This window comes from Neltuma alba, unplaced genomic scaffold (assembly GCF_004799145.2).
Source record: "Neltuma alba isolate B1F8T4 unplaced genomic scaffold, ASM479914v2 tig00011927_pilon, whole genome shotgun sequence".
Lineage (NCBI taxonomy): Eukaryota > Viridiplantae > Streptophyta > Magnoliopsida > Fabales > Fabaceae > Neltuma > Neltuma alba.
In genome coordinates, this window is record NW_021636517.1 from 262,689 (window position 1) to 288,172 (window position 25,484).

Here is a 25,484-nt window from a genome sequence, read left to right on the forward strand (position 1 = left end):
ATAAGACCCCAATCCACTTTATAAGGCTTACCTATTTTTTTTAAGGTAATCCTTATAATAATGATAGTTCTAATCAATACATTTGATTATTAAAGATATTTTAAGAAGGACAACACATATCTATTATAAATAAATAACTTAAATAATTTTTTTAATCTACTTAAATTAGTTAATTAGTTTTTATATTAAGGACCGGAAGTAGTATACATTAAAGTTCCGTTACAATTTATTCAAGGGTAATAAATTCAAGTGAGTCACTGTTTGTTCATTCTACTCAGGCAAAGTCGTGATTCAAATACATCCTCATGGCTTGACCTGATTGGATTCAAATTGATTAGAGCCTAATAATGTGATTTCTTGAAACAAAAAAGCAAAAAGTTTATTTCCTACGCAATTCATGGCCGTAGCCCTATCCTTGCTGATCGCACACACTATCCTCTAGCTCCAGTTATCAATATCCATAGAATATATACGTGGATATAGACAAACCAAAGTCTATTTCCAATTATTAAATGTTAATATTTTAAAAATGGATCACATAACTGTGTGTAATTGCAGAACTTAACATAACAGATATAAAAAAAAAGTTAATGTTAAGTATTATTCTATGATGAATAGTGTTAATCAGCTTCAGTAATTAGACCACTATACTAATTCAATGCTTTTCGTTGTCCTGCAATTTCTACTATCATGTTATACATTTGGCCAATAATGAGTCCCCTGTGTACTTTATGTTTTGTGATTGTCATGTAATCTAATTTTGAATCATATATCTCTAATTTGTCCAACAAGAATTGTTTACTACTACTTACGGTCCTTGATATAAACCCAATAGACTAATTTGGAGAGATTAAAAAAATTAGTTAAGTTATTTATTTGTAATAAACTGGTATTATCTTTCATAAAATACCTTTACTAATTATGTGTATTAGTTAAAATTACTATTTGATAGAACCTTTAACATATACAACTACTACCATGGATAGATTACTTTTCAAAAAAATGGATAAATATACTAGTAAAAGAAAAAGTGGATTGAGATCTTATATTTAAGACCAATTAAAAATCAAATTAGCTCTTATCTTAAAGATTTGAGGTAGTAATCATCTAACTATATACATGAGATTAATTATGTTAATAAACTTCTCACAATATATATATACATGAGCTAGCCATTACTCTGCATCCTCATATGCAAATATTTTATGTATGTCGACGTATATCATTATATTTTTACGTATCAAGTTATGGAGTAATACTTTCGGTTGGCTGTTTGCTAGACAAGACAGAGAATCTTTTATGTACCTTCCATACAATAAATTTTAATTAATATGAGAGCAAATTAACATTACATGCATCTTCCTGAATTTACATATACTCTAATTAATAATATCTTTTTCAGTTGTTAATGTTTTGATGGTACGTAGAAAGATGCTTCAGCGTTCGGGCTCTTTATATAATATATATATATATATATATATATATATAAAATAAAGAAAGAATTATTGTAAAATGTTTTATTGGCTGACCCATTACGGGAATCAGTTGATTGGATGATAATTGATAAAGGAACGCATATATATTGGAACCAGTCGGTGCCTATCTCTCATCGTTGTGGAAATAAGATGAAATATAATTTCAAAAGTCCAGATTTGAAATTTTCATCCAAAACTTTTTCAATAAAAAGTCCTTTTAAATTCCCTTTTTACAAGAAATAATCACTCTCGGTGTTTTTGAATACAAAAAAACAAGTCCTCTCAGTTTGAAATATTAAACTAATCTTTTCATTTTTATCCTATTAAAAATATCTCACTTATTATCTCTTTACAATAAACTTTTACTCATTATTGCTCATATAGTACTCTCTTCATAAACATGGATATAATTAGAAAAATATATTTATATCTTACATATTTATTACTTTTAATCAAATTTAAGTAACATTTTGAACCGCATGATTTATGATAAGGGGCGGAGGTAGTAGTTAAGAGATTATTTTCATTTTAAATTTTATACATATTAAAATATCCTCTATAAAAATAAAAGTTAAAAGATGAAAATCAATAGTTATGAGTTTTTGGTACTGATGGGAGCCTTTGTTTTTCGTTTTGGGGTTCTCAATCAAAAATAAATTCAAGCAATACAATATAGTGCAAAACTCAGGTCGTTTCACTTTGAGTAACCTTTATTTAAAATCCTAAGCAACTAAGTATTAAAAATAAAGAATTGACTTGGAAAGAGATTGATTTTCTTTTTAACTAACTAATTGGTAAAATTTAAAAGGATGCAAAATGAGTAAATAATTTTTGGATTTTTAGTTTATAAAATGGATATGAATGAAATAAATAAAGAGAATTAACAAGTGACAACAAATAGAAAAGCAATCCTCTAGTACAATGATTAAAGCTATCATTACTTCAATTAATTTGAGAGTTAGCTAAATTCAAAAGACTCTAAGGCTACCCGTTAGACTTAGTTTAATTAGAATAATCAACACCAAGCTACCTTGCATATTAATTACTCACAATTAAACTGTTTCAACACAATTAGCTAAAGAGAACTAGAGAAAAACAATTAACATTTTTAATCCAATAACCAAGCCACCTTGAATTACCACTGAATATTCACTATAATTTCAAAACATAGTCTAACCAAGTACAATGTAAGGAAATTAAAATTAATCACAGCATAATGTCAAATGCTAATCAAAGATTTCAGCAGCTATAACCAATCTTAATACAAATATAAATCATTACAACACATTCAAACATTACAAAATTCATTCTAAGACCTAGAAATCATAATTACAATGAAAGAAGTAAAGATTGGAAGAGCTGAAACTCTCCTTTAAAGTTTTAAGTTCAAGCCATGACCATTGCTCTAGAGAATTGGAAGTATTTAGCTGCTCCTAGCCATCACTACAACACCAAAATTTTAATTCGGTACAGCCATGAAGAACAATGACGATGGAATCTGGAGGTATGATTTCGCCGTGAGCTCACTGTTTTCTGATCCTTCATTCTGTCTCTGTTGACCGCCAGTCCTCTGGTTCTGTTGCGCAAGGCGGAGAGGAAGAAATGAAGAGTGCCGCACACGTAGCCGCCAAGCGCCCCTCGCGTCCTCTGCCGTCAGCTCGCACCCTTGCGTCCAATGAAGATGATGAATATGAATAGTTGAAACGTAGCTGTGAAGGAAAATGACATTAATTTTTTTGACCTCGGAAAATGACATTAATTTTTTTCACCTCGGAAAATGATATTAATTGTTATACTACTAACTAATTAGTTGTTACGTAAAATATCCAAATACTTAACATCAGAGGTTCATACAAGACACTCAAGAAGGCTTGCCATGGCCAATTTCTAGGATATATATAAATATGCCATAATTATGAAACTAGGCGTAAAACAAACTTATCTGTCATTAATAGATAAGGATTGACGAAATTCTTCATTTTTATATTATTCTAATACAAAATTACATTCCGAGTACATTTATTTATCAATATTAATGACTAATCTTTGCAAATAATATACACAATCTATCAGTTCAGATGTAGAACACATTTAACGTAAGTTAATCTACTTGTGAAACAAATTTTTGTATATATAATGACAAACTTTCTTCTTCTCCTCTAGCAAGCTAACTACTATGTAGGAATACTGATTTGTTTTCACACGGTCCTTTGATTTCGCCTATAAATATTCAGAGAGGCCATTCACCATATCAACTCATAAACAAGAGTCTCTTTCTTTCTCCTCAACGTGTAGAAAAACCAGAATATAGATATGGAGCCTGAGACAGAGCATTCTTGGTCGTCCTGTGAAGGCATAAGCTCAACTTTTGATCCTGTTGAGTCTTTTGACTTCAACGTGGACGCTCTTTTGTTCCCCACTTCAGAGGATGCTTCTTCTGCAGTCTTCTGCACTGATCATGTCTATTTCCCTATTGATGAACTCCCATCATTGATTGATGATTTCTCCATGGATCTTGATGCTTTTGATGCCACTTTGAGTTCTCAAAGTCCGGGTATTATTCATGGATGCCCTGAAGAAGGTGAGGGAATAAGCTTTGCTTCCCAGAACCCGTGTTTTCAGAGAGATGTTTGGAGTCCAACCACATCGATGCAATCAGGCATGTCTAAAGTAGTACAAGCACCACCATCACTGATCATACCAGGAGAAGACATGGAGATGGAGAACCAGTTGAGTCTTCCTCATCTTCTGGAAGCCATTGGAGAAGCCTTAGAGCAAGGACAGAAGATTCTGAGACGCATCAGCCACAAAGTAAGCCCTCTTGGTGATCCTCTTGAACGTCTGGCATTCATTTTGTCCCAAAATCATGATGATACAGAACAAGGGAGTTTCATCAAACAGGAGGCCTGCAAGAGCTTCCACCACTTTTTCAAGGCTATCTACCAAGGCCTCCCACATGGAAGAATTGCTCATTTTGCAGCCAATTCAGTAATTCTAGGATCCATACCAGCTGATTCAGAAGTGATACATATAATAGACTCTGATATGGGAGAAGGGGGTCAATGGCCTCCATTGATGGAGGCTATTGCTCAACAGCACAAAACTTTGAAACTGACTGCTATCACATTGGAAGAAGAGGAGAGTCCAGATATTGGTTGTGTTTCCACTCAATGGAAATTTGAAGAAATCAGAAGGAAGCTCTATGAGCACGCCAAATCATGTGGTTTGAAGTTGAAGGTGGAGGAACAGAGGATCGAGGAATTGGTGACAGAGCTTAAGAAATTGAACAAAAGGAGTGGGCATGGAAATGGAAAGAGAAATTTCGTGGCCTTCAATTGCATGGCGGGTCTCCCACATATGGGAAGGGTCAGAAGTAGGAGACATGTCTTGGAATTTCTACAAGTAGCAAAGGATTTCATCAAAAGCTCAACTCCCAACAGGGGAATTATAGCTTTTGGTGATGGAGAAGCCTGTGAGAAACTGAGAAACAGCACCGATTTCATGTCCTTCTTTAATGGCCATTTGGAGCATTACCATGCTTTATTAGAATCCATAGAATCAAATTTCCCATTCCAATTCTCAGAGGCAAGAACAGCTATGGAGAATCTATTCGTGGCGCCATATATATCATGTGAGGATTGGCTTCGGAGGTGGGAGGAGATGAGACAATGTGGGAATGTTCAATCAGGAATAGAGTTAGAGCGTGGAAACTTGAGGGAGGAGACATTAATGGAAGCTGGAGAAATGTTGAGGGGAATGGAAGGGTCGTACGAGGTTAAGATTGAAGGCAATAATGGCAATGAAATGGTTCTGCACTGGAAAGGAACGCAGCTTCTTAGAATTTCAACGTGGGCAAATTAAAGCTCAACGCCGAAGCAGAAAGTATTATTTCCCCTCTTATTGTGTACGTAATTATGATTCAATTTGTAAAGATTTGCTATTTAAATTTGTATGCAATGCATGTAAAAAAAATTATAAATACATGCTCGTTGTATTCTTACCCTACTGCAAAATTGATTATATCCGTTGAAAAATTAATGAAACAATAATGTTTTGTTTATGAAGTACTGTTAAATAACTATAATTTAAAAAAGAAAAGAGAATAAGAAGATACTAAATTCATGACTTTGTTTCCAGGATAAAACTTAGATCAAGTTAATTAGGTCCATTATGTCAGTATTTAATAAGCTTCTGCCACCTGTACTAATTTTCATTTAACCCCTAATAAGCTTTTGCTAAAAGCTGATGATTGTTTTCAGATACGTATTCTTCTACTCCCAAGATCCCATATAATTCATAGGCACCTATTGATGTTATTCTTCAAGATTGTTCTCAACAAATCTACAGCTTTCTACTGCCCTCAATTGTTCTCCATCATCTATCCTCTTCCTCCACCTTCTCTGATCACCATCGGAGTAGCTAACTTGCTGCCACCACCAGTGACGATGATTCTTCCACTCCGGCTTCTCTATGCAGATACAATACCGTCATACCAACACACATCTTTGATTATCTTCTTCGTCTAGTAATTACTGAACCAAAAAGAGAATTCTTAGTTCCAGAAAGCTTCAAGGACACAGCGTGAATGCGCCTGTGTTGGAATACCGGCACAAGAAGATTGGAAATTTAGGTCGATTTCATGGGGAATTTGCAGGAGACGAGTAGGAGTGAATTGAATTAGGGAAGATAATTGTTGGTTGCTGATACATTGAGGAATAGTGAACATGATGAAGACTGAATATGAAGAAGTTGAGATTGGATCGTTGAAGAAAAATAGAATAGAAGAAGAAAGGAATTAACAGCGTTTTAACAGTGGGTTTGAGGTTAAGTAAAAGCTAATACACGTGGCAAAAGCTCATTGGACACCTGGACATAATGAATCTAACTAACTTGACCTAAGTTTAGTCCTTGTTTCTAAACCCTGAACCCAGCAAAATTCCTTACGGTTTTTGTAATAACTGTGAAATAAAGGCTTTGCCTTGACGTTTATGTTTCATTGATAAGCATGGTAAATTAACGTCACATAAGCCAAAAGATGTCATAGTGCTTCCTTTAAAACTTGTTCTTAATCTTGTGTTTTTTTTTTTAACGCTTTTGGAGAGAGTGCGTATATATGCTACATATGGCCTATAATACAAAAACTAATTGACTAATATGAGTGTATTCAATGAAATTTGTTAAGTTAGTTATTTGTAATAAATATGTGTTATCTTCTCTAAAATATCTTTGCTAATCATATATATTAGCTAAAACTACTATTTGATAAAACATTTAACATAGACAACTATTATAAAAACTACCTTAAAAAAATAGATAAATATAAGAAACAAAGTGGATTAAGGTTTTATATTTAAGACCAAATTAAATGCCAAGCTAGCTTTTATATTAAAGATTGGAGATACCGTATCTTGGTGATCGGAGCGTACATACATACATACACATATTTGTTGCTACAGTATTTTATGTGTATGAGAATCGCATATATATGGGGACATTAGGATATTTATCAATTAAAATCTTGTTGAATTTGAATCTTAACTAATAATTAATCAGTTTTGAGAATTTTGGCCTGCCACAGCTGGATCTCCAGAACTTGCCCTCTAAGAACAAGTAGAAACAGACAAGCATCATATCATTAATCTTAACAAAAATCCTTCCTTAAGTTGAGAACACGTACTTTTGTTCAAAAAAGAAAAAATTGAGAACACGTACGTGTAGAATAATATTCGTCTGAAGCATTACTAGCTAGACAATAGTCTTATATAAATTCTTTAATTTTCTTTTTATAATATTAATGGAACTTTCATCATGAACGACACATACACACACACACAGACAGAGACGTACGATACATATAATTATCTGAAACAAGTCATGTATATGGTTCGCAGTTAACCTTAATTAAAATAATACTACCTCCAATTGTTAATGTAAGAGTTATTTGCAAATTTAATTTGATTTTAAATATAATACTTTAATCTGTATTGCCTCACATCTATGGTGCCCCAAAGTAATTCTTATGATGAATTCACATATTAGGGGTCTTTTTTTTTTTAATCAAAGAGTGGTTCCAAGCTACATAATTAACATGGATATTTTAGACACTTATTATAAATAATTAACCTACATAATTTTTTTAATATTCACGTATTAGTTATATAATTCTCATGTTAAGGATAAGAGATAGTATATTTGCATGAGGCCAAAGGGGTTTAAAAAAAAAAAAAAACACCGAGACATTTGCATGCGTAGAGGGCTTCACGCTTTATTCGTAAAACCAATAACTTAATGGTTACAACGTTTTTGGATCCCACGTGAGAACGATATATATAATGCATACTGTCATGAATGCCAAGGAATTAAAAAAATTGCTCAGCGTGGTTTTTAGTGTTAAAATATGTCAAATGATAATATTATTCATATATAAAACTAAACTTAATTACATGTTTTGTTCCTTTCACTTTCATCAGAGATTCTTTCCGTTTTCTTCCTTCTTAAGTTTCTCCTTCAAATAAAAGAATAAATGATCAAGATGATATATATGCAGAATGAAGGAGTAAAAATATCTTCGAGTATTAATTAAATCCGGACATTATTATTTTATTATTCACCTTATGCTAATGTGCACAACATAAGAGTCTGTGAGTTCACACATGCACGCAAGCATAATAATTAAGAGACAAATCTAAGATTCAATACTTTTTTGGATTAATATTTGGCCATAAAACTCTTTGGTTAATATATATATATGAATATTAAAGTGGCATTGCAATTGGAACTGTTCATATATGTGCGGTGTGCTACCCTTTAGCACCAGTCAACATTTTTTTTTTAGGTCAACAGATAAAACAAAGTTAATAATGTCAAATTATTAAAAGATTGTGGTTGTTGCTATCTGGAATCTTATAGTATTGCTTCTGTCGAAATTCATCAATGATCAAAATTTTAGGTCCAATATTATATAATCTGTATATTTTTTTGGCCAACATTTTATAATCTGTGTGTGTGTAGAAGCTATGTGAGTTTCACGTCAGGTTTATTCCAATATGACAATGTTGCGTTAGACCTGTGTCTTGGAAACTTCCTTCCTAGTTCCAATCACTACTCTTAGGGGGCATATAATGAGAAGTTTCCGTACAGGTTCCAAGCATGTAAATATATCGAAATTAATTCATTAATTATTCGTTCAATTGACAGATCCCATGCCACTCATTAGGTTAAAATATATAGGATTAAGGTGTATCCAGTATCCTAAAATATTTTTTTGGGTACATCCAGTACTTTAAAGTATTTGTGGCGCATCTAACATTCTAAAGTTTTTTTGGCCTTGGTGCTAGATGTATAAAAAAAAAAAATTTAGGGTATTGGATGCACATAAAAAAATATTTTTGGTTGTTAGATGTACCCAAAAAAAAAAAACTTCCTAGTGGTGGACGCAATTAAAAAAATATTTTAGGATATTGGATGCATCTAAAAAAATATTTTGAGGTACTGGATGCACCTTAACTCAAAATATATTAATTCCTCCACATGGTTAATATGGAAGCTATATAACTCATTCATAAATAACCAACGGGGGTTGAATCCAGCAGAATGGGCTAATCCTTCACAAAGTGGTGAACCAAGCTTCGAATCTCCTTTGAAAGAAGTGCCCACATTTAATGTCCGACAGTGTCTCGAATAGGATTGCCTCAAATAGGAGGATACCCATGCTTTAGCAAAAAAAAAAACCTCATTCTTAAATATTAAAAAATTTAATGATTTGTAAAAATTATGTATAATTCTGTTGAAATACCTTTTTAATAATTTGTATTCAAATTATCTTAATAAAAACTTTTCAATATGTACAATCAATTGAAACATTTAAAAAAATTATAAATTTAAGAAAGGCATTGAGATTTTATATTTAGAATTAAAATATAAATTTCATCACTAACTTTTATATTTAGAAGCAAGGAGAGTATTAACATATCTTCTAAATTCTCCTAAATTCACTGATAATAGTGTTAGCTTCAAAATGCTCCCAAACTAAGAATTGGACCATAACTTCTAAATGCTATCTTTTCGGCTTTGCTTTTACTGTGCGAGTCCATTTTAGATGCTTTTGTGTTCTGTAAAAAGTTGTGAAATCTAATTTTAGATCATTAAGTTGGACACTTAAATTGTATCCCAAAAAAAAAGTTGGACAATTAATTGATTTTTTTCAATAAGTACTCTTTAATTTAAACTTATAATGAAAATAATTTCTCAAAGTTATTAGTAATTGTAATTAGAAATATAGCTAACTCATGCATTGTAGAAGATACGTTATTATGAATTTATGATGCAAAGAATCATGGGACACTTCGTGTAGCCGGATGAACAAAAAGAACTTTACTCTCTCCATGTCAATGTTAACTTCAAGTAATTCAATTACTCAAATAATTAAGCGTAAACATCCATCCAAAATCATCCAAAAAGTACCATATTCCCAAGTCAAGTCACATGTATACTTTGGGTTCTTACAAAATTTATATATTGGTATATAAATGTTACATTCAATCATCCTCATATGCAAATTAATCTTGTACCTATCGAAGTAGTATACATTTTCACAGAACAAGTTATATATATATATATATATATATATATTGGTCAAAGATAGAACGTTACACACACACACACACAAACTATAAAGCAATGATGTAACGCTTTTGATTGAGTGTATGCTACATAAGATCAAGAATATCTTTAGCTCCCGCACAAGAATGTTTAAATATGCACTGCATATGAATATTACATCTTCCAAAATATACAAGTATACTTCGATTAATGTTTATTTGTTTTTTCATGTTGGAAGAAGGAAGAAGTTTTATAGAGACTGATCAACGTAAATATATATATATATATATATATATGCAAAATTTAGAATGACTATATGTATAACGTGAAATTCACGATTTTACACGTACGTACGCGAAACATAGCATTCCAATATTGCAGACAGAAGTGATTTATTGGTTGGCCCATTCTATATGACCTCTTCAATGGATTATAAATAATTAATAAAGGAAAGCGCATATGATGCTATTTATTGTATCACTACTGGTATACTGAAACAACATTTATGCTTTATCTTGCCAAAAGAAATTTGAATATTATTAAACTCGTCTCTGCTATATATGTCCATTTTTGCTTCTGATAGTTGACTTTTGCTTTTGTATGTGGGCGAACTTCTTTAATGTTTGGTTTGGATGAAGGAAAAAGTAGGAGGAAAACAGAAGAAAGAAGACACATTAGAAGGGAAAATTCTCAACAATAATAATCTTTTTTTACTATTCTTTGGAGGTTTCCTTCTTAGTATCCTTTTTTCTCTATTTTTCTTAATATCTTTTAGATAAAAAAAAAAAAGGAAAAGAAAACAGCTAAAGATAGTTCAACTAATTTCTGATTTACTAGACCTAATTACGATAAATATGCCTACCATCTTCATCTACACACGCACAGGAGTTGAAGGCATGCATGTATACATTTCCATTAATGATCCTCCTAATTTTAAATCAAATAGCTAACAATGCGGGGAGGGCTGGCAAAGACACTCTTCACATAGTTTGATGAAACAGACAATCTCAAACATAATATTCCATATTTAATTAGTCATATACATCATATATATATACACACACATCTATAGGAACAAATTAAAGTACGTGATGGAGAAAGATGAAAGAAGAATGTATTTGCGGGTCTTTGGTATTTTTTGATTTTGAGAGTGAGAATGAGGGTTGATCTCATTTTCCCTTGGAACAAAATACTACCTCCAGTCCTTAATATAAGATATTGTTTGACTTTTATTTTGATCCTAAATATAAGACCCAATCCACTTTGTCTATCATATTTATGCATTTTTTTCCAAGTTAATCCTTCTAACAATGGTAGTTCTAACTAATACACTTGATTAGTAAGGATGTTTTTGGAAAGACAACATCTATTTATTACAAATAACTAACTTAACTTCTTTCCTTAATCTCCTCATATTAGTCAACTAACTCTTATAATTAGAACCGGAGGTAGTAGTTCCTAATGAAATATTGTTGATTGTGAGCAATCAAATATGTTATTCGTGTGGAAATGCAAAATGAATTTGTAAGATTTGAGCTTGGAGAAATCCAGCCAAACACATAATCCAAGTTTTAATTAGAGGCATGTTACTATTGAATAGGTCATTGGCTTGAGAAAATCATTGGGTAGATGTGGGTGTGTGTGTGTGACTTGATGGAGATTCTTACGTCATGATGTACGCACACACGCACACTATAATAGATTTCATTCACTCCGTTTATCCAATTTTCAGGTCGAATTCATTAGTTAGGCGAAAAAGTGCACTTAAAAAAATTGGTTCTTATTAGAGGCTAACACGTATCATTATACAAGAATTTCCCAAGATCTTCTTAATACTACCTCCGGTCCTTAATATAAAATCCTGTTTGATTTTTATTTTGATCCTAAATATAAGACTCCAATCCACTTTGTCTCTCATATTTATACATTTTTTTTCCAAAGTAACCCTTCTAACAATGATAGTTCTAGTCAATACACTTGATTAACAAAGATATTTTAGGAAAGACAACACCTATTTAGGACAAATAACTAACTCAACTTATTTCCTTAATCTCCTCAAATTAGTCAACTGACTCTTATAATTAGGATCGGAGATAGTATTGAGTTTCATCGCGTAACGTGGCCATTTCGGTGAAGCTTCTGCATATGTTCCTAATGATGTGAAACGTAATTGTGATTGGAAATGGACATTAATTATTAAACTAATCTCTTGGTTTTATAATTAATGCATATAGTTAACATCAGAGGCTCATTCATCCACTACAGGACATTCTAAAGATGCTGCCAAGTGCCGACACGAGAGAGGCGTGCAATGGCTACTTTCTAGGAATAAAAACTATGTAATTAAAAGGCAAGTTGGTGTGTTTATCTATTATCACCTGATAACGATTGACAATACATATTCTTCACTTTTACATTATCCATTCTAGAACTAAAACAATTTTTTCTTGTAAATTTGATTTACTAAACATTATATCATCATAACATTATACATAAAGATGTCAAGCATATTTAGTATTACTAGTTTATCATATATATATATCCTTCTTCTCTAACTAGCCGCTACGTTGGATTTATTTGTTTTCATATGTTTCTTCAGTTCGCGTATAAATATTCAGAGAGCCAACTCACCATATCACCCAGAGTCTCTTTCTTTCTCCTTGGCGTGTAGAAATATTAGAATAGAAAGAAGATGGAGCCCGAGATACTTGAGCCCTCTTGGTCGTTCTATGGAGGCATAAGCTCAATTTTTGATCAAGTTGAGTCTTTTGACTTCAACATGGATGCTTCATTGTTCACTGCTTCGGAGGATACTTGTTCTGAGATTACTTCCAATCTCCCCTTTCCTTCTACCCTCTTCCTCGATAATCATGTCTACTGTACAATTGATGAGAACAGCCTTCAATTCCCATCATTGATTGATGATTTCTCCATGGATCTTGATGGTTTTGATCCCACTTTCAGTTCTCAAAGTCTGGGAAACCATGGATCTGCACAAGAGCGTGAGGGAAGCCTTCCTTCAAAGAAATTGTGTTTTGAGACAGAAGATGTTTGGAGTCCAACCCCATCTACGCAATCAGACATGTCTACACCATCACTCATCATACCAGCAGAGGACGTGGAGATGGAGAACCAGGTGAGTCTTCCTCATCTTCTGGAAGCCATTGGAGAAGCCTTGGAGCAAGGACAGAACGCACTTGCACAAGTGATTCTGAGACGCATCAGCCACAAAGCAAGCCCTCTTGGTGATCCCCTTGAACGTCTGGCATTCAATTTGTCCCAAAATCATAATGCTACAGAGCAAGGGATTTTCATCAAACAGGAGGCCAGCAAAAGCTTCCTCCACGCTTTTAAGGCTATCTACCAAGGCCTCCCACACGGCAAAACTGCTCATTTTGCGGCCAATTCAGCAATTCTGGATTCCATACCAGCTGATTCAGAAGTCATACATATAATAGACTTTGATATGGGAGACGGGTGTCAATGGCCTCCATTGATGGAGGCTATCGCTCAACGGCGCAAAACTTTGAAATTGACGTCAATAAGACACGAAGAAGAGGACAATCTTGATGCTGATTTTGCTTCAACCCAATGGAAATTTAAAGAAATCAGAAGTAACCTGTATGAGCATGCCAAATCATGTGGTTTGAAGTTGAAGGTGGAGGAACAGAGTATAGAGGAATTGGTGACAGATCTCAAGAAATTGAACAAAAGAGGAGGGCATGGAAATGGAAAGAGAAGTTTCGTGGCCTTCAATTGCATGGCGGGTCTTCCACATATGGGGAGGGTCCGAAGTAGAAACCATGTCTTGGAATTCCTTAGGGTAGCAAAAGATTTCATCAAAAGTGCACCTTCCAACAGGGGAATTATAGCTTTTGGTGATGGAGAAGCCTGTGAGAAACTGAGAAACAGCACCAATTTCATGTCCTTCTTTAATGGCCATTTGGAGCATTACCATGCTTTATTAGAATCCATAGAATCAAATTTCCCATTCCAATTCTCAGAGGCAAGAACAGCTATGGAGAATCTATTCGTGGCGCCATATATATCATGTGAGGATTGGCTTCGGAGGTGGGAGGAGATGAGACAATGTGGAAATGTTCAATCAGAAATAGAGTTAGAGGGTGGAAGCTTGCGGGAAGAGACATTAACGGAAGTTGGAGAAATGCTGAGAGGAATGGAAGGGTGGTATGAGGTTAAGATTGAAGGCAATAATGGCAACGAGATGGCTCTGCAATGGAAAGGAACGCAGCTTCTGAGAATTTCAATACGGGCAAATTGAAGTCCGCAATCCTCTTATGTTTACAAGTCTGATTTAGTCTGTAAAGATTTATTATTCAAATTTGTAAACCAAAAATATAAATACATGCTCACTGTATTCTTCCTGTATAGCAAATTTGATTGTGTTATTAACAAATTATGGATAATTTGACATATTATTTGGTATGATGTATTTTTTCTGGTCATTATAAAAATTTTGTGCATGTTTATTGTATAACATGTATAACATTTTTCACTTGATGTTTATTGATGATTTGCTTCTGTTTGGAGCCGCTAATGAATGCCAGGCTCATTGTATGATGAATTGTCTTGAACAATTTTGTCAACCATCAGGGGAGAAGATCAGAGTAAGTCCTCCATCTTTTTCTCTCCTAGAGTTCCAGATAATGTCAGGATGAGCTTTAGGGAGGTTACTGGTATGAGAACCTCTACTGATATGATATAGGGAACTATCTGGGGTTTCCAATCATCAAAGGGGGCAAATCATCAGAAACTTTTCATTACATCATTGATAGGGTCAGATCTAAGCTGTCTACTTGGAAAGAGAACTGCCTATCACTAGCGATCAGGATTACTTTAGTGCAACCAGTCATTAGTGCTATCCCTCTCTATCTTATGTTTGTTGCTAAGTCACTTCTGACCATTTGTTTGGAAGGGGAGAGGTTATAGAGGAATTTTGTATTGGGAAAAGGCAACAATTCTCATGGATTCCATCCTATAGGTTGGGATTAGTTGACACTCCTTAAGGATTATGGTGGACTTGGTTTTAAACATTTATCTTCTTTGAGTAGGGCGTGTGGCACCAAAATTGCGTAAAATTTGATCATGGGATTCTCTTCTCTCTGGGCTGAGGTTTTATTGCAAAAGTACATGCTAAGAAATAAAGTTAATTGCTTGAAGCAGCCGGTAGTGATTCTCTCTTGTGGAAATTTGTGTCCAGGCAGAAAGATATAGTGGAAAGACGTATATGAAATGGAATGTTAGAAATGGTCTTTGCGTCAAATTCTTTACTAACAATTGGATTTCCTCTGAGATTAAAGTAAGTGATAGACATCTTAGAAGTCTTAACTTAGAGGAGGAGGAAAGTAAGGTTGCCGAGTGGATAGCGTTTGGTGCTTGGGATTTTGAACATTTGGCTAACATAGTCTCAAGTGAGGTTTTCCAGAGATTAACTACTATGTTGGCCCCCATGCCTGAAGCTGGCAATGATGTTTTATCATGGAAGGGGTCGGTTGATGGATCATTCTCTTTAAAAAGTGCCCATTATGTGATCGAGGAAGATCCTTCAAATCTCTACAGCCCAGTTTAGAAGCAAATATGGAGATGGAGAGGAGTGGAGAGAATTCGAGTATTCATGTGGATTGCTTTCAACAAGAAGCTACGTACCAATGCTTGGAGAAGCAAGTGGTCTTCCACTTCTGTTGTTTGCCCGTTTTGTGACGCTGGCACAGAGGACGTTATGCATATTCTTAGAGACTGCCTTTATGCATCCGAGGTATTATTCCAGTTTTTTTGCACCTTGATTAACAGACCGGTTTGCTTTTAATATCAAAAGGAATTTAGGTAATGACTTGAATTGCATGTGGAACTTGATTGTGGCAGTAGCGATATGGAAGCTTTGGGATTGGAGGAATCGTAGTGTGTCTGAAAATGATTTTAGTAAGCCTATAGATCCTGCGTCTGTTTTCCTTCAAACATGGAGGAATTTTGCTCACCTTGGGATGGGTTAAGTTGAATGTGGATGGTGCCATGTGCGTCACCAATAAGAAGTCAGGCTGTGGGGGCGTTTTACATGATGATGCTGGTAAGTGGATTGCCGGTTTTACTCATTTTATTGGCTTCTGTAATGCTAATGAGGCTGAAAAGTGAGCAATTTTAAAGGGACTCATGCTTGCCTGGGATCTAATTGGATTTAGGAGGATTATACTTGAGTCTGATTCAAAGAACCTGGTGGATCTATTATCCCCTAAATCCATTAATAAGGGAGCAAGTTTAGACGTTGGGCAGCTTTTGAAGCTGATGAATTATTCCTGGGAAGTATCTTTACATCACATATCTCGTGAACAGAACAAGTTGGCCGAGGCTTTTAGCGAAGGATGGTCTTCAAGCTCTTCAATATTGGATTCTTGCCCGCTGTATTTGAGATCTTTGGTTACAAAAGAGTGTATGGGATCTGATTTCCCTGAGTTTTAATTTTTGTGCTTGGGCTTAGCCCTCTTTTATGCAGAAAAAGGAAATTAACCATCAACAAACCAATATCCCAATGGCAGTATTCAGCATGGTAATTGGTATGCTTTATGTTAGTGTAAGTATATATGGAGTTAAAAAATTATCCATACGTCACAAATAAGAAAATTAAACATAAATAAATCTCCTCATCATTGTTATTATGGCCAGGACTCTGCAATCGGCTAGATAAAATTATGAAATTCAGATTAGATAGATATCAATACACACACATAAATAAAGTTGCGTCGATCCACTGCCTTGGGAACTTGTTCTTAATGATCTTATGCCATTATTTTTAACGTTTTTGGATTTATCAATTAAAAATTGTTTGACATGAAACACCACTCATTCTTGGGAGAATTTGGCCTGCTAGGATTCCTAGAATTTGCCCTCACAAGGAAAGAGACAAGTAGAGAGAGACAAGCATCATATGATTAGTCTTAACAAATCATCCTTCCTTAAATTAACAACACGTGTAGTAGAATCAGCTCAAGTATCACTAAACAAGTCTTAATGTAAATCATGATTAATGCTTAATTAGGATATTTGCAGGAAAACTATATCGTTTTCTTCTTCTACACCCCATTTGTTTCCTTCATTTGATCCAAGAGTTAAGAGAGAGGAATATAATGCCAGAAAAAATGAATCACTGACTAAGTTTTGGTCTTAATTTAAGAGATATACACGCCCATGCGTTATGTTCTCATATTTGTCCCCTTTCATCATAGATATCAAAATAATAAAATAAAATCATAGCGTCAATGGGATAATCTTACACTCATAAGCTAGCTGAATTGGAACTCACATAAGGATAAACAATTCAAGTTATTCAGCATTTGTTTTTCTAAAATAGGCTTTGGGTTCAGGTTTTGCAAAGTTGAAAGAATATAATTTTGCTTTAGTGTGATCTAACCCAATTCAATCTGAGATAGTTTTAAGTCAATGTAATTTTTTGATACTAGTCAGTTTTTTTAACTGCTTGGTACTTGGTATACCTCACCACAAAGTAGAACCGTATATGATATCATTTTTCAGTTTTCACCAACCTATATTTAATTTTGTGATATGTGTGTGTGTGTGTGTGTGTGTCTATGGGTCAGCTAAAGAAAACGAACTCTGTTTGCAAATATTAATGAAGAGATCTATATCAGCAAACCACCAGAATCTTTAATGCTATTGTTTTTTCTAATGAATTCTTCAATATATAATCCATAACCAACATGCTAATGCATTCAAAACTCTGAATTTCATATTAGATTCATTCCAAATGCAATCAAATTGCGTTTCGCCTGTCTTTGACACTCCTTCCTTCGTCCACTTTTGTCAAAAGAAGTACAATATATTAAGTTAATATTATGTTAGGATTTAGGAAGATCTCATGCATTAGTGCTCATACGCAGATACTCCTCCGGTCCTTAATATAGGACCCAATTCTTGAGTTGATTTTGGTCCTAAATATAAGACACATTTATCATATTTATCAATTTTCTCTAAATTACTCCTATAGATACTCCCTCAACCATAATTAAGTAAAAGAGAGAAAGGGGGTATTAAGAAAGATAATTATGGTGTTTTAGGAAAAATGTGTCAATTTTCTTATAATTAACTAACTTACCTAACGTCCTTAATCTAATCAAATTAGTTAAATGGGTCTTATATTAAAGACCGGAGGAGTATAAAATAAGAGGGGAATATTACGAGAACTTTGTCTATTATATAAGGATCTTGCAGTGCAGGGCCTTATCCATAAGATAAGCACAAAAGTCAGACCAAACAACCAAAGCAGCATCAATCAATGTCTAATGTTTACGTTAAGATATTTAAGTTGCATGACAATATGAGGACTGTTTTTTAATCCAACACGTTGCAGATTGTGCCAAAAAGAGCTAATTTCATAGCTAGTAGTTTATCTGGAGACATCCACCAATTTTAATGTATCCCATTATCAAGGTAAAACAATTTTTTTTGTATAAAAAAAAAAGGTAAAACAACATTTGCATTTCCTAACTCTAAGATATAATATGGTTAATTAGAGTTATGTGATTTACTTAGTTACAGTCAGGTACAGAAAGCAGCTAGTAAAATAAATACACACTCTTTTCGTGTCTCTTACTACGGGGGTGTTTGGATAGAAGCTAAACCATGTTTTAAAATTACTTTTATAGTATACGAAGTAAATATATAAGGAGTTTGTCTTGGTTTATGGAAAAGTATTTTTAAAAGCACTTTTTCATCTTGCCAAACACCCCCGACAACTTTATATACATGATCATAATATTATTATCCCTACAGAATTTATGTGAAAAGAACCAAAATATCTGTTTACAGAACCAAAAATGAATTGAACGAAGTCTCTAGTGATATCTAATCATAAATAAACAAGTCCAAAAGGGCAAGTTGTTCTCTTATGCAGTGAAAAAGTACAAGAAATGGTCACAGCAAAATGTGAATTTCTCAGCCAGAAATATATTGGCAAAATATATAAATTCCAAATTCGTTAATTGGGGGGAAAAAAGGATCTTTATGTACATCACGTAACTGAACAGTGGATTACCATTCTTCCTAGCTTGGCGCAGTGAAGCCCAGAAGTAGCAATGTGTACAAGTTGAAAAATTAGCCGGCAAAACCATATATATAATCGAATGACGCGTATTTACAAGCTATCCTGCTCCTCTTCTCTACTTCATCTTCTATCTGAATCCAAATTACCTTTTAACGCCTCTCTTCTGCAATCTCAGCTTTCAAAAGGCTGGCCAAAAAGATATAGACCATAATGTTTCTAGAGACAAAATTCCTTAGATAATTAAGGACAAAACTTCAGCACAATCAAGCGTTTGCTATTAGAATCTCCAATGAAAATAAGTAGAAATTTTCTAAAACTCAACACTAAATGATTGGGCTTTTCAAAGAAGCTCTTCCATGGGTTATGTCTCATGAAAAACAACTGAAAAATATATTACCTCAGTCTTGTCCCGTAGATAAACAGCACCAATCATCACAGGGTCTTCCTGTAAGTACTAGAAGGCAAGAATAGGCTGCATGTCTGCCAGAGGTAACGCAAGGAGAAAAATCGCCATCACCTAATCGCCCAACTTTTGTTCATTAATTTGTCCCTTTGCTTTATCACGAAGCTCCATCATCTCAGCATTGCTGGGATCAAGACAAAGGGCAGCTTCACAGTCTCTGATGGTGGAAATAAAATCACTCATTGATTCATAAAATGCTGCTCGAAGATACAACAGTTGAACATCTGGCTTGAATCTAATGGCCCTTGTAAGCTCAGCTATTGCTTCGGCTTCTTTGTGATCGTCCATCAAAGCTGGAAGGCAAAATTTCCATGTCAAAAATTGAGCACTGTTGTATCATGCTGCTCATCACAAAGAAAATTCATCATGAATTGACGCCAAAACTCACTGTGGAAAGACCAAAGGCATACAATACAAGACTTCTAATAAGCAAGTAATTACACATGGATATGCTGAAACTCAGAAGATCTTTTCTCTCTCTATTAAAAAGATAATCTCCATTAGTAAGATAGCCTAGCTTAGATTTCCCCTGACAGAAAGATTTGACATGAAGCTTCAGCTTCCTTGTGATTACCCTTTAACTAGCACCGGCAGACATAGTTCCACGTCAAGACTCGAGAAGTTTGGAGCTCTAATTGTTGTCACAAACAACTAGTATTTCTGCGTTAACCACACTAGCACCGTTTATGGAAAGAATGAAAGCATGGAAAGCAAAAATGCATATCTAATAGTTACGTCAACATACATGGATAAAACTAAACCAGAAAATAAGTCATATCACTATACTTCAATATGGTCACAGAAGAGGCAACCTTGCAACAACAACGGGTGAAATGATCAAATAACTTCCAACCACAACCAAAATTCTGTCCCTCCCTCTCCACTCAAGAATTTACACGCCCTACCCCTCAAAGGAGGATGAGGAGGAGCAGAACAAGTTGTTGGGAATTTACCTGCTGCCCTGTATTTGTATGGATATGTCCTTAGAGGATCCAACTCTGTTGCCATACTAAGATCACTCTCAGCCCTGTCACGTTCACAATATTCTGAACGTTTCTCATAAGCTGATGCATTATTCTGAGCCTTTTCTATAAGTTTTGTCATCTCATCATATGCATCTTTACGTTGATTTTTTAGATGATACACACGTGCTAGCCCCTGATGTGCTCGTGTATGCTTGATGTTGAGCGCATTCATATAGCAGTCAGCAGCATTGTCCAGCTTATCACAATCTACGTAGATACTTCCTAGATTATTTAGTGCCTATAAAGTAAAGGAGTGCCAAAAAACATATACCATGGGTTAGCATTGAGAAGAAGCTAACTTTGTATGAATTTGAAACCATATGTACACTCACTTGTCCTTTCCGAAGACCATCTGAAGGGCAACTAAGCGCTTCCTCTAAAAGATGAATAACGTACTTTGCAGTCTCGGCATCAAGACTTGAGTCTGCTAAGGCATATGCCTTGAGAAAGAAAGCCTCAAATGATCTCTGGATGGAAATAGACTCCTCAGCCTTTGCCAAAGCTTCTTCCCGCAGACCAGTGTCATACAATATCCACCCTTCATAGACGAGCCTTTCATGCTCAGAATTAGAATAATTTCTAGCCAGCCGCAGGCTACGCATAGCTGCCTTTGGACAGTTTAACCTGCAAGGCTCAGAAACATCAACATCCACAATTAGCCGGATCCTTCATTACAAACATCATATTACCACAGGAGAACCAGATCCCATGTGGGAAGCAAGCACTTTAATTGGGGGGGGGGGGGGAAGCAAATCAAATTGTTCATAGCCAAAACCCCTACGCAGTAAGAAAGGATTTGTGCGTTGTAAATGACAAATTCATCTAATACTCGTTCTAAGGAGATACCGCCTATATATCCAACATACCTACAAGGCCATGATAATAACATAGTGAATGGCCTGGACTAGAACAAGGACCAACATAAAAAAGATCAAGGTAGTACATCATGTCCAACTTTTCAATTGTTACACCTTTTAAAGGTCTCCCAGTTTTTAAGTTACTTTAGGGGAAGATGCATCATTAAAATATTCATTCGTGAACAGCACTTACTGAAGTAACTTCTTAAACAATTATCTTCAACCAACATAATAAGAGAAGGAAGACAGGAGAACTCAATATGTGCAAAGAAGTTGCGTTCACTGACGTATAAATGCAGCAATTAAATGCTCCAAGCTTCAAGTTACTTTCTCAGATTTGCTTTATTAGATAGTCAAAAAACCATACCTAGACTGTTTCTGTTACAATCCAATATTGAGAAAGATTCTATATGAGGGCAGAGAAGAAGAGCAGTATAGCACAGATAGAGAAGGGTAGAGAGAGACTGAACAGAATGATTCGAGTATCCATACCTGATACACGTAACCCTTGCCTTATAAACTAAACAAAATTCAGTTGTAAGGAAACAAACAGGAAATACTCCTAATGAAATAGCAATTACTAAAGATTTCTTCACTCTGTTCCAGTTGACTATAACCAACGAATAGTGAGCTACATCTTCAATGGACCACTTTTATTATCAACCAACTATTAGTAAACTAAAAGATCAATTAAGTAATTTTTTGTCATATTTTTCTATCAACTGGACAACTGTTTTTGGGCTTATGCCCCTTAGTTCACCCAAAAAAAAAAATCAACACAAGGAATAGTCAGCTTGAGCCTTTGTCCATACTTCAAGCCCGACCTTCAGGGAATAAGTGCTTCTTGACAGCTGTGATAGATGGACATTTCCACTAAATGCAAAATTGTGACAGTAAGCTGATTCTATTAAGCAGCAAACAAAGCCATGAATACAATACAAAGATGATCAGATAAAAATGAAAACTGGCTTAAGATTCAAACATGTCAAGCCAAATTTCGATAAAACTCATTCCAACTGATGAAGAGAAAGCTAAAAGCAATTTACAGAGGATATTTGTACGGAAGAAATTTAATAAGACACATAAGAAAAGAGATCAAGACAGAACGCTTCATAGTCAAGCTATAATTGAATTAATTTAAAGGTTTCACTTACCTTAACAGGAGGAGAGATTGTCGAAACCGCAAAAGACTTTTTCCTGGGTCATTTTCTAACATATGGTGTACAACAGCCAGAGAGCCAATATCATCAACAGAGGACCATCTGTCATACAATTGGATCCAGCATTCAGCCTGATTCCACTGCTGAACTGCAGGACGAAGGAGTTCTGTCAAGTCGTCAGCAGGCATCCGTCCAAAGAACATCATGTAGTTAGGATCCAGCGTCACAAGTGCCTGCACATCTCTTAAGGCTCCTTCATAATCCTTCATAGCAATCAAAAACCAAGCTCTCAATTCAAGGCAATCAGGAGAAACCTTAAAACTGATTATCTTGTTAACTTCTGAAATGGCAGCTTCAATCTTGTTCTCCTCCAGCAAAGAAACAGCTCGATATTTGTATGGAAAAGAAAGAGTTGGATCTAATTCAGTCGCAGAGAGCAAGTCCATCAATTTTTCCCTCCCAATACAATACAAAGACCTTTCTTGATACATCCAGCCAACAGGTTTACAATCAGAGATAAGGGAATTCATCATCTTAAATGCTGTATATTTGTGACCGCGCTTATACTTTCCCCTTGCAGCACCCACTAAAGAATAAATATGTCCTGCCCCAGCTGCTGCCTCAAACCAACACTGCGCATCTTTGTACTCTTCTCTCTCAAGCATAACAACACCTAATTGGTGAAATGCAAGTTGTTTTTGCCATCCTTCTTCAGCACACTCTCCTAATCTCTCCAAGAGCATCACAGTTGTGTTAGATTTCATCTCTTCCTCCATCGCAATCTGACTTAAAAAATAATATAACAAAAAGGATGCATGACCTGTCATAGCTAGTCTATCCCTACCCTCTGGACAACAAAATATTCTCACGACATTTGGACTATGCATCGAACTTGGCAGCTCTCTCAACAACACCTGCAAGCAAGCTGCCACTAGAATATGCGCCGTCTCCTCCAATCCATATTCAATCAACAACATGGCATCCTCCATGTCACAAACTAGAGATGCCAAATGAACATCGCAAGCAGACTTCATCTCCTCGCAACAAAATTTGTTCGCAAATGATAGAAGATCCAGAACAATATGCGGAGGAAATTGACTCAATCTTTTTGTTCTGCTATATATCTCAGCAGCCGTCATTGTCTCGACAGAAATCCCATTCTGCGAGAAATTTATCTTCTCTCTTCTTGTCTCCATGAAACCACCATACAGCATTGTTTTGAAGGGCCTCGAGAGGGAAGAGATATTGTATCGTCTACACCTAATTTCAGCGTCCCCAATGATAAATGACATATCGCCATCTTGGTCATCTTCCTCGGAAGTTGAGCATTCCTCATCGTCCATCATGGTTATGTCATCAGCGTCCTCTCGAGGATTACGATAACACATACAAGGTTCATATACCGATTCTGGGTCATAGCCAGCTACTAAATTCGCCACAGGACATTCAATATATCGTCCACAACAATACATCGACGATGATCCAATAAGTTCGTCCTCCCTCCTCTCATATCTTAACCAAGAAGCAAGGACAACCTTCGAATGCACATCAATTGCATGTTGTCTGGCCGACCGGAGGCTCTGCCGAATCAACTTCGGATCCGATAAGCCACGAAATAGTGCACATTGCTCCAAATACAAATGGGACTTCTCCAAATCGGGGCAACTCTCAATTCTACGATAAATATCCGCAAGCGTTTCGACAAAATCAACGGGCTTGATAGAGGGTTCAATCTGGGGTTCTACCTGATCAGCCTTGGGCAGGCCATACGGAAGAAGATTATCAGCAACAAAGTCGATTGCTTTCGCGTCTGGAATTTGCGATTTCCGAATGGATTTGCTCCGCGTGCATTGGGTTCTGATCTGATCTTGGTATGGGTTGAAAGGATAGACTTGATTACTCCTACACCCATCCATGATCTTCAAACTACGCATTGTGGCAAATATATTATGCTGCATCTCTCGTATTCTCGTGTTCAAGAATAAGTCAACGGTCCAACACTGAACAAAATTAAAAGTCTACAATTGACACATTCAGAAAAAATGTCAAAAAGTAAATTTACCTAAGGATTTTAAATTGGCCGTGCAAACACCGTTGGGTTAATAAGATGATCAGAGAAAAGCTGGTGAAAACTCGACGGTGATGCAGGCAAATTGAAATGTATCAGATGATGTCCCTGCGAGAGGTTTGGTTACTCTGGTAATGCCAGGTTTCCCTCTTTTTCTCGCCCCTGAGAAAATGGAGAGAAAGAGGAAAAACAAAAATGGTGAGTGGAATTTGACCAAATTAGACGTTGAGGTGGAGAATTGAAGATGGGTATGGCCATTTCAACGGCCATTCTTGTTGCCTGGGACAACCTGTAAAATCTTGCAGCTTGATATCTAAATATATGAAATTTTCCATTTTGTATGATGGGTTTTGCTATTTCTAAAGCGTCACAATATTGGAGCCTCTAGTGTCTTCCATCTCTGGAAATGGAACTCAGTTTTACTGAGAGGAAGATATGCAAGAGAGTTCGCAGCGTTCTCTCTCTACAGCTTGCAGAGCCCGTAACCCCCGCGCTATTTGAAGAGGAGGCGGATGTTCCTATGTGTGCATGATACAGAATTCATTACTTGAAGATGAAGTTACCAAAGCAGAATGCTTTAAAAAATTTGTAGACTAAAATTTACATAAAAGACTATAATTATACTCTCCGTTCTTAATATAAGACCCATTTAATAATTTGATTAGATTAAGGAAGTTAGGTAAGTTAGTTAATTATAAAAAATATGACACATTTTTCCTAAAATACCATAATCATCTTTTTAATACCTTCACTCCCTCTTTT

General features: G+C 35.2%; 4 protein-coding genes across 5 annotated transcripts; 3 read left to right on the forward strand and 1 right to left on the reverse strand.

The window, feature by feature from the left end:
- The first annotated feature begins 3,788 nt into the window (after positions 1–3,788).
- LOC114719606 (nodulation-signaling pathway 2 protein-like) lies at positions 3,789–5,336 on the forward strand. Its single transcript, XM_028905120.1, has one exon. The coding sequence runs from the start codon at positions 3,789–3,791 to the stop codon at positions 5,334–5,336; it is 1,548 nt and encodes a 515-aa protein (XP_028760953.1).
- Positions 5,337–12,768: 7,432 nt separating this feature from the next.
- Positions 12,769–14,358, forward strand: LOC114719608 (DELLA protein RGA2-like). The gene has a single exon (XM_028905121.1). The coding sequence runs from the start codon at positions 12,769–12,771 to the stop codon at positions 14,356–14,358; it is 1,590 nt and encodes a 529-aa protein (XP_028760954.1).
- Positions 14,359–15,711: 1,353 nt separating this feature from the next.
- LOC114719609 (uncharacterized) lies at positions 15,712–16,226 on the forward strand. Its single transcript, XM_028905122.1, has 2 exons — positions 15,712–15,852; positions 16,029–16,226. The coding sequence occupies exons 1-2, from the start codon at positions 15,712–15,714 to the stop codon at positions 16,224–16,226; spliced, it is 339 nt and encodes a 112-aa protein (XP_028760955.1).
- A 2,838-nt stretch (positions 16,227–19,064) lies between these two features.
- LOC114719579 (ethylene-overproduction protein 1) lies at positions 19,065–24,659 on the reverse strand. Of its 2 annotated transcripts, XM_028905089.1 has the most exons (5): positions 22,649–24,659; positions 20,970–21,261; positions 20,566–20,875; positions 19,547–19,905; positions 19,065–19,335 (listed from the first exon to the last, which is right to left on the reverse strand). In XM_028905089.1, exons 1-4 carry the CDS (start codon positions 24,610–24,612, stop codon positions 19,667–19,669), a joined length of 2,805 nt encoding a protein of 934 aa, XP_028760922.1. In that variant the 5' UTR covers positions 24,613–24,659; the 3' UTR covers positions 19,065–19,335; positions 19,547–19,666. The 2 variants fall into 2 exon arrangements, with proteins under 2 accessions (XP_028760922.1, XP_028760921.1); XM_028905088.1 differs by lacking the exons at positions 19,065–19,335; positions 19,547–19,905 and adding an exon at positions 20,185–20,272.
- Positions 24,660–25,484: the final 825 nt, after the last annotated feature.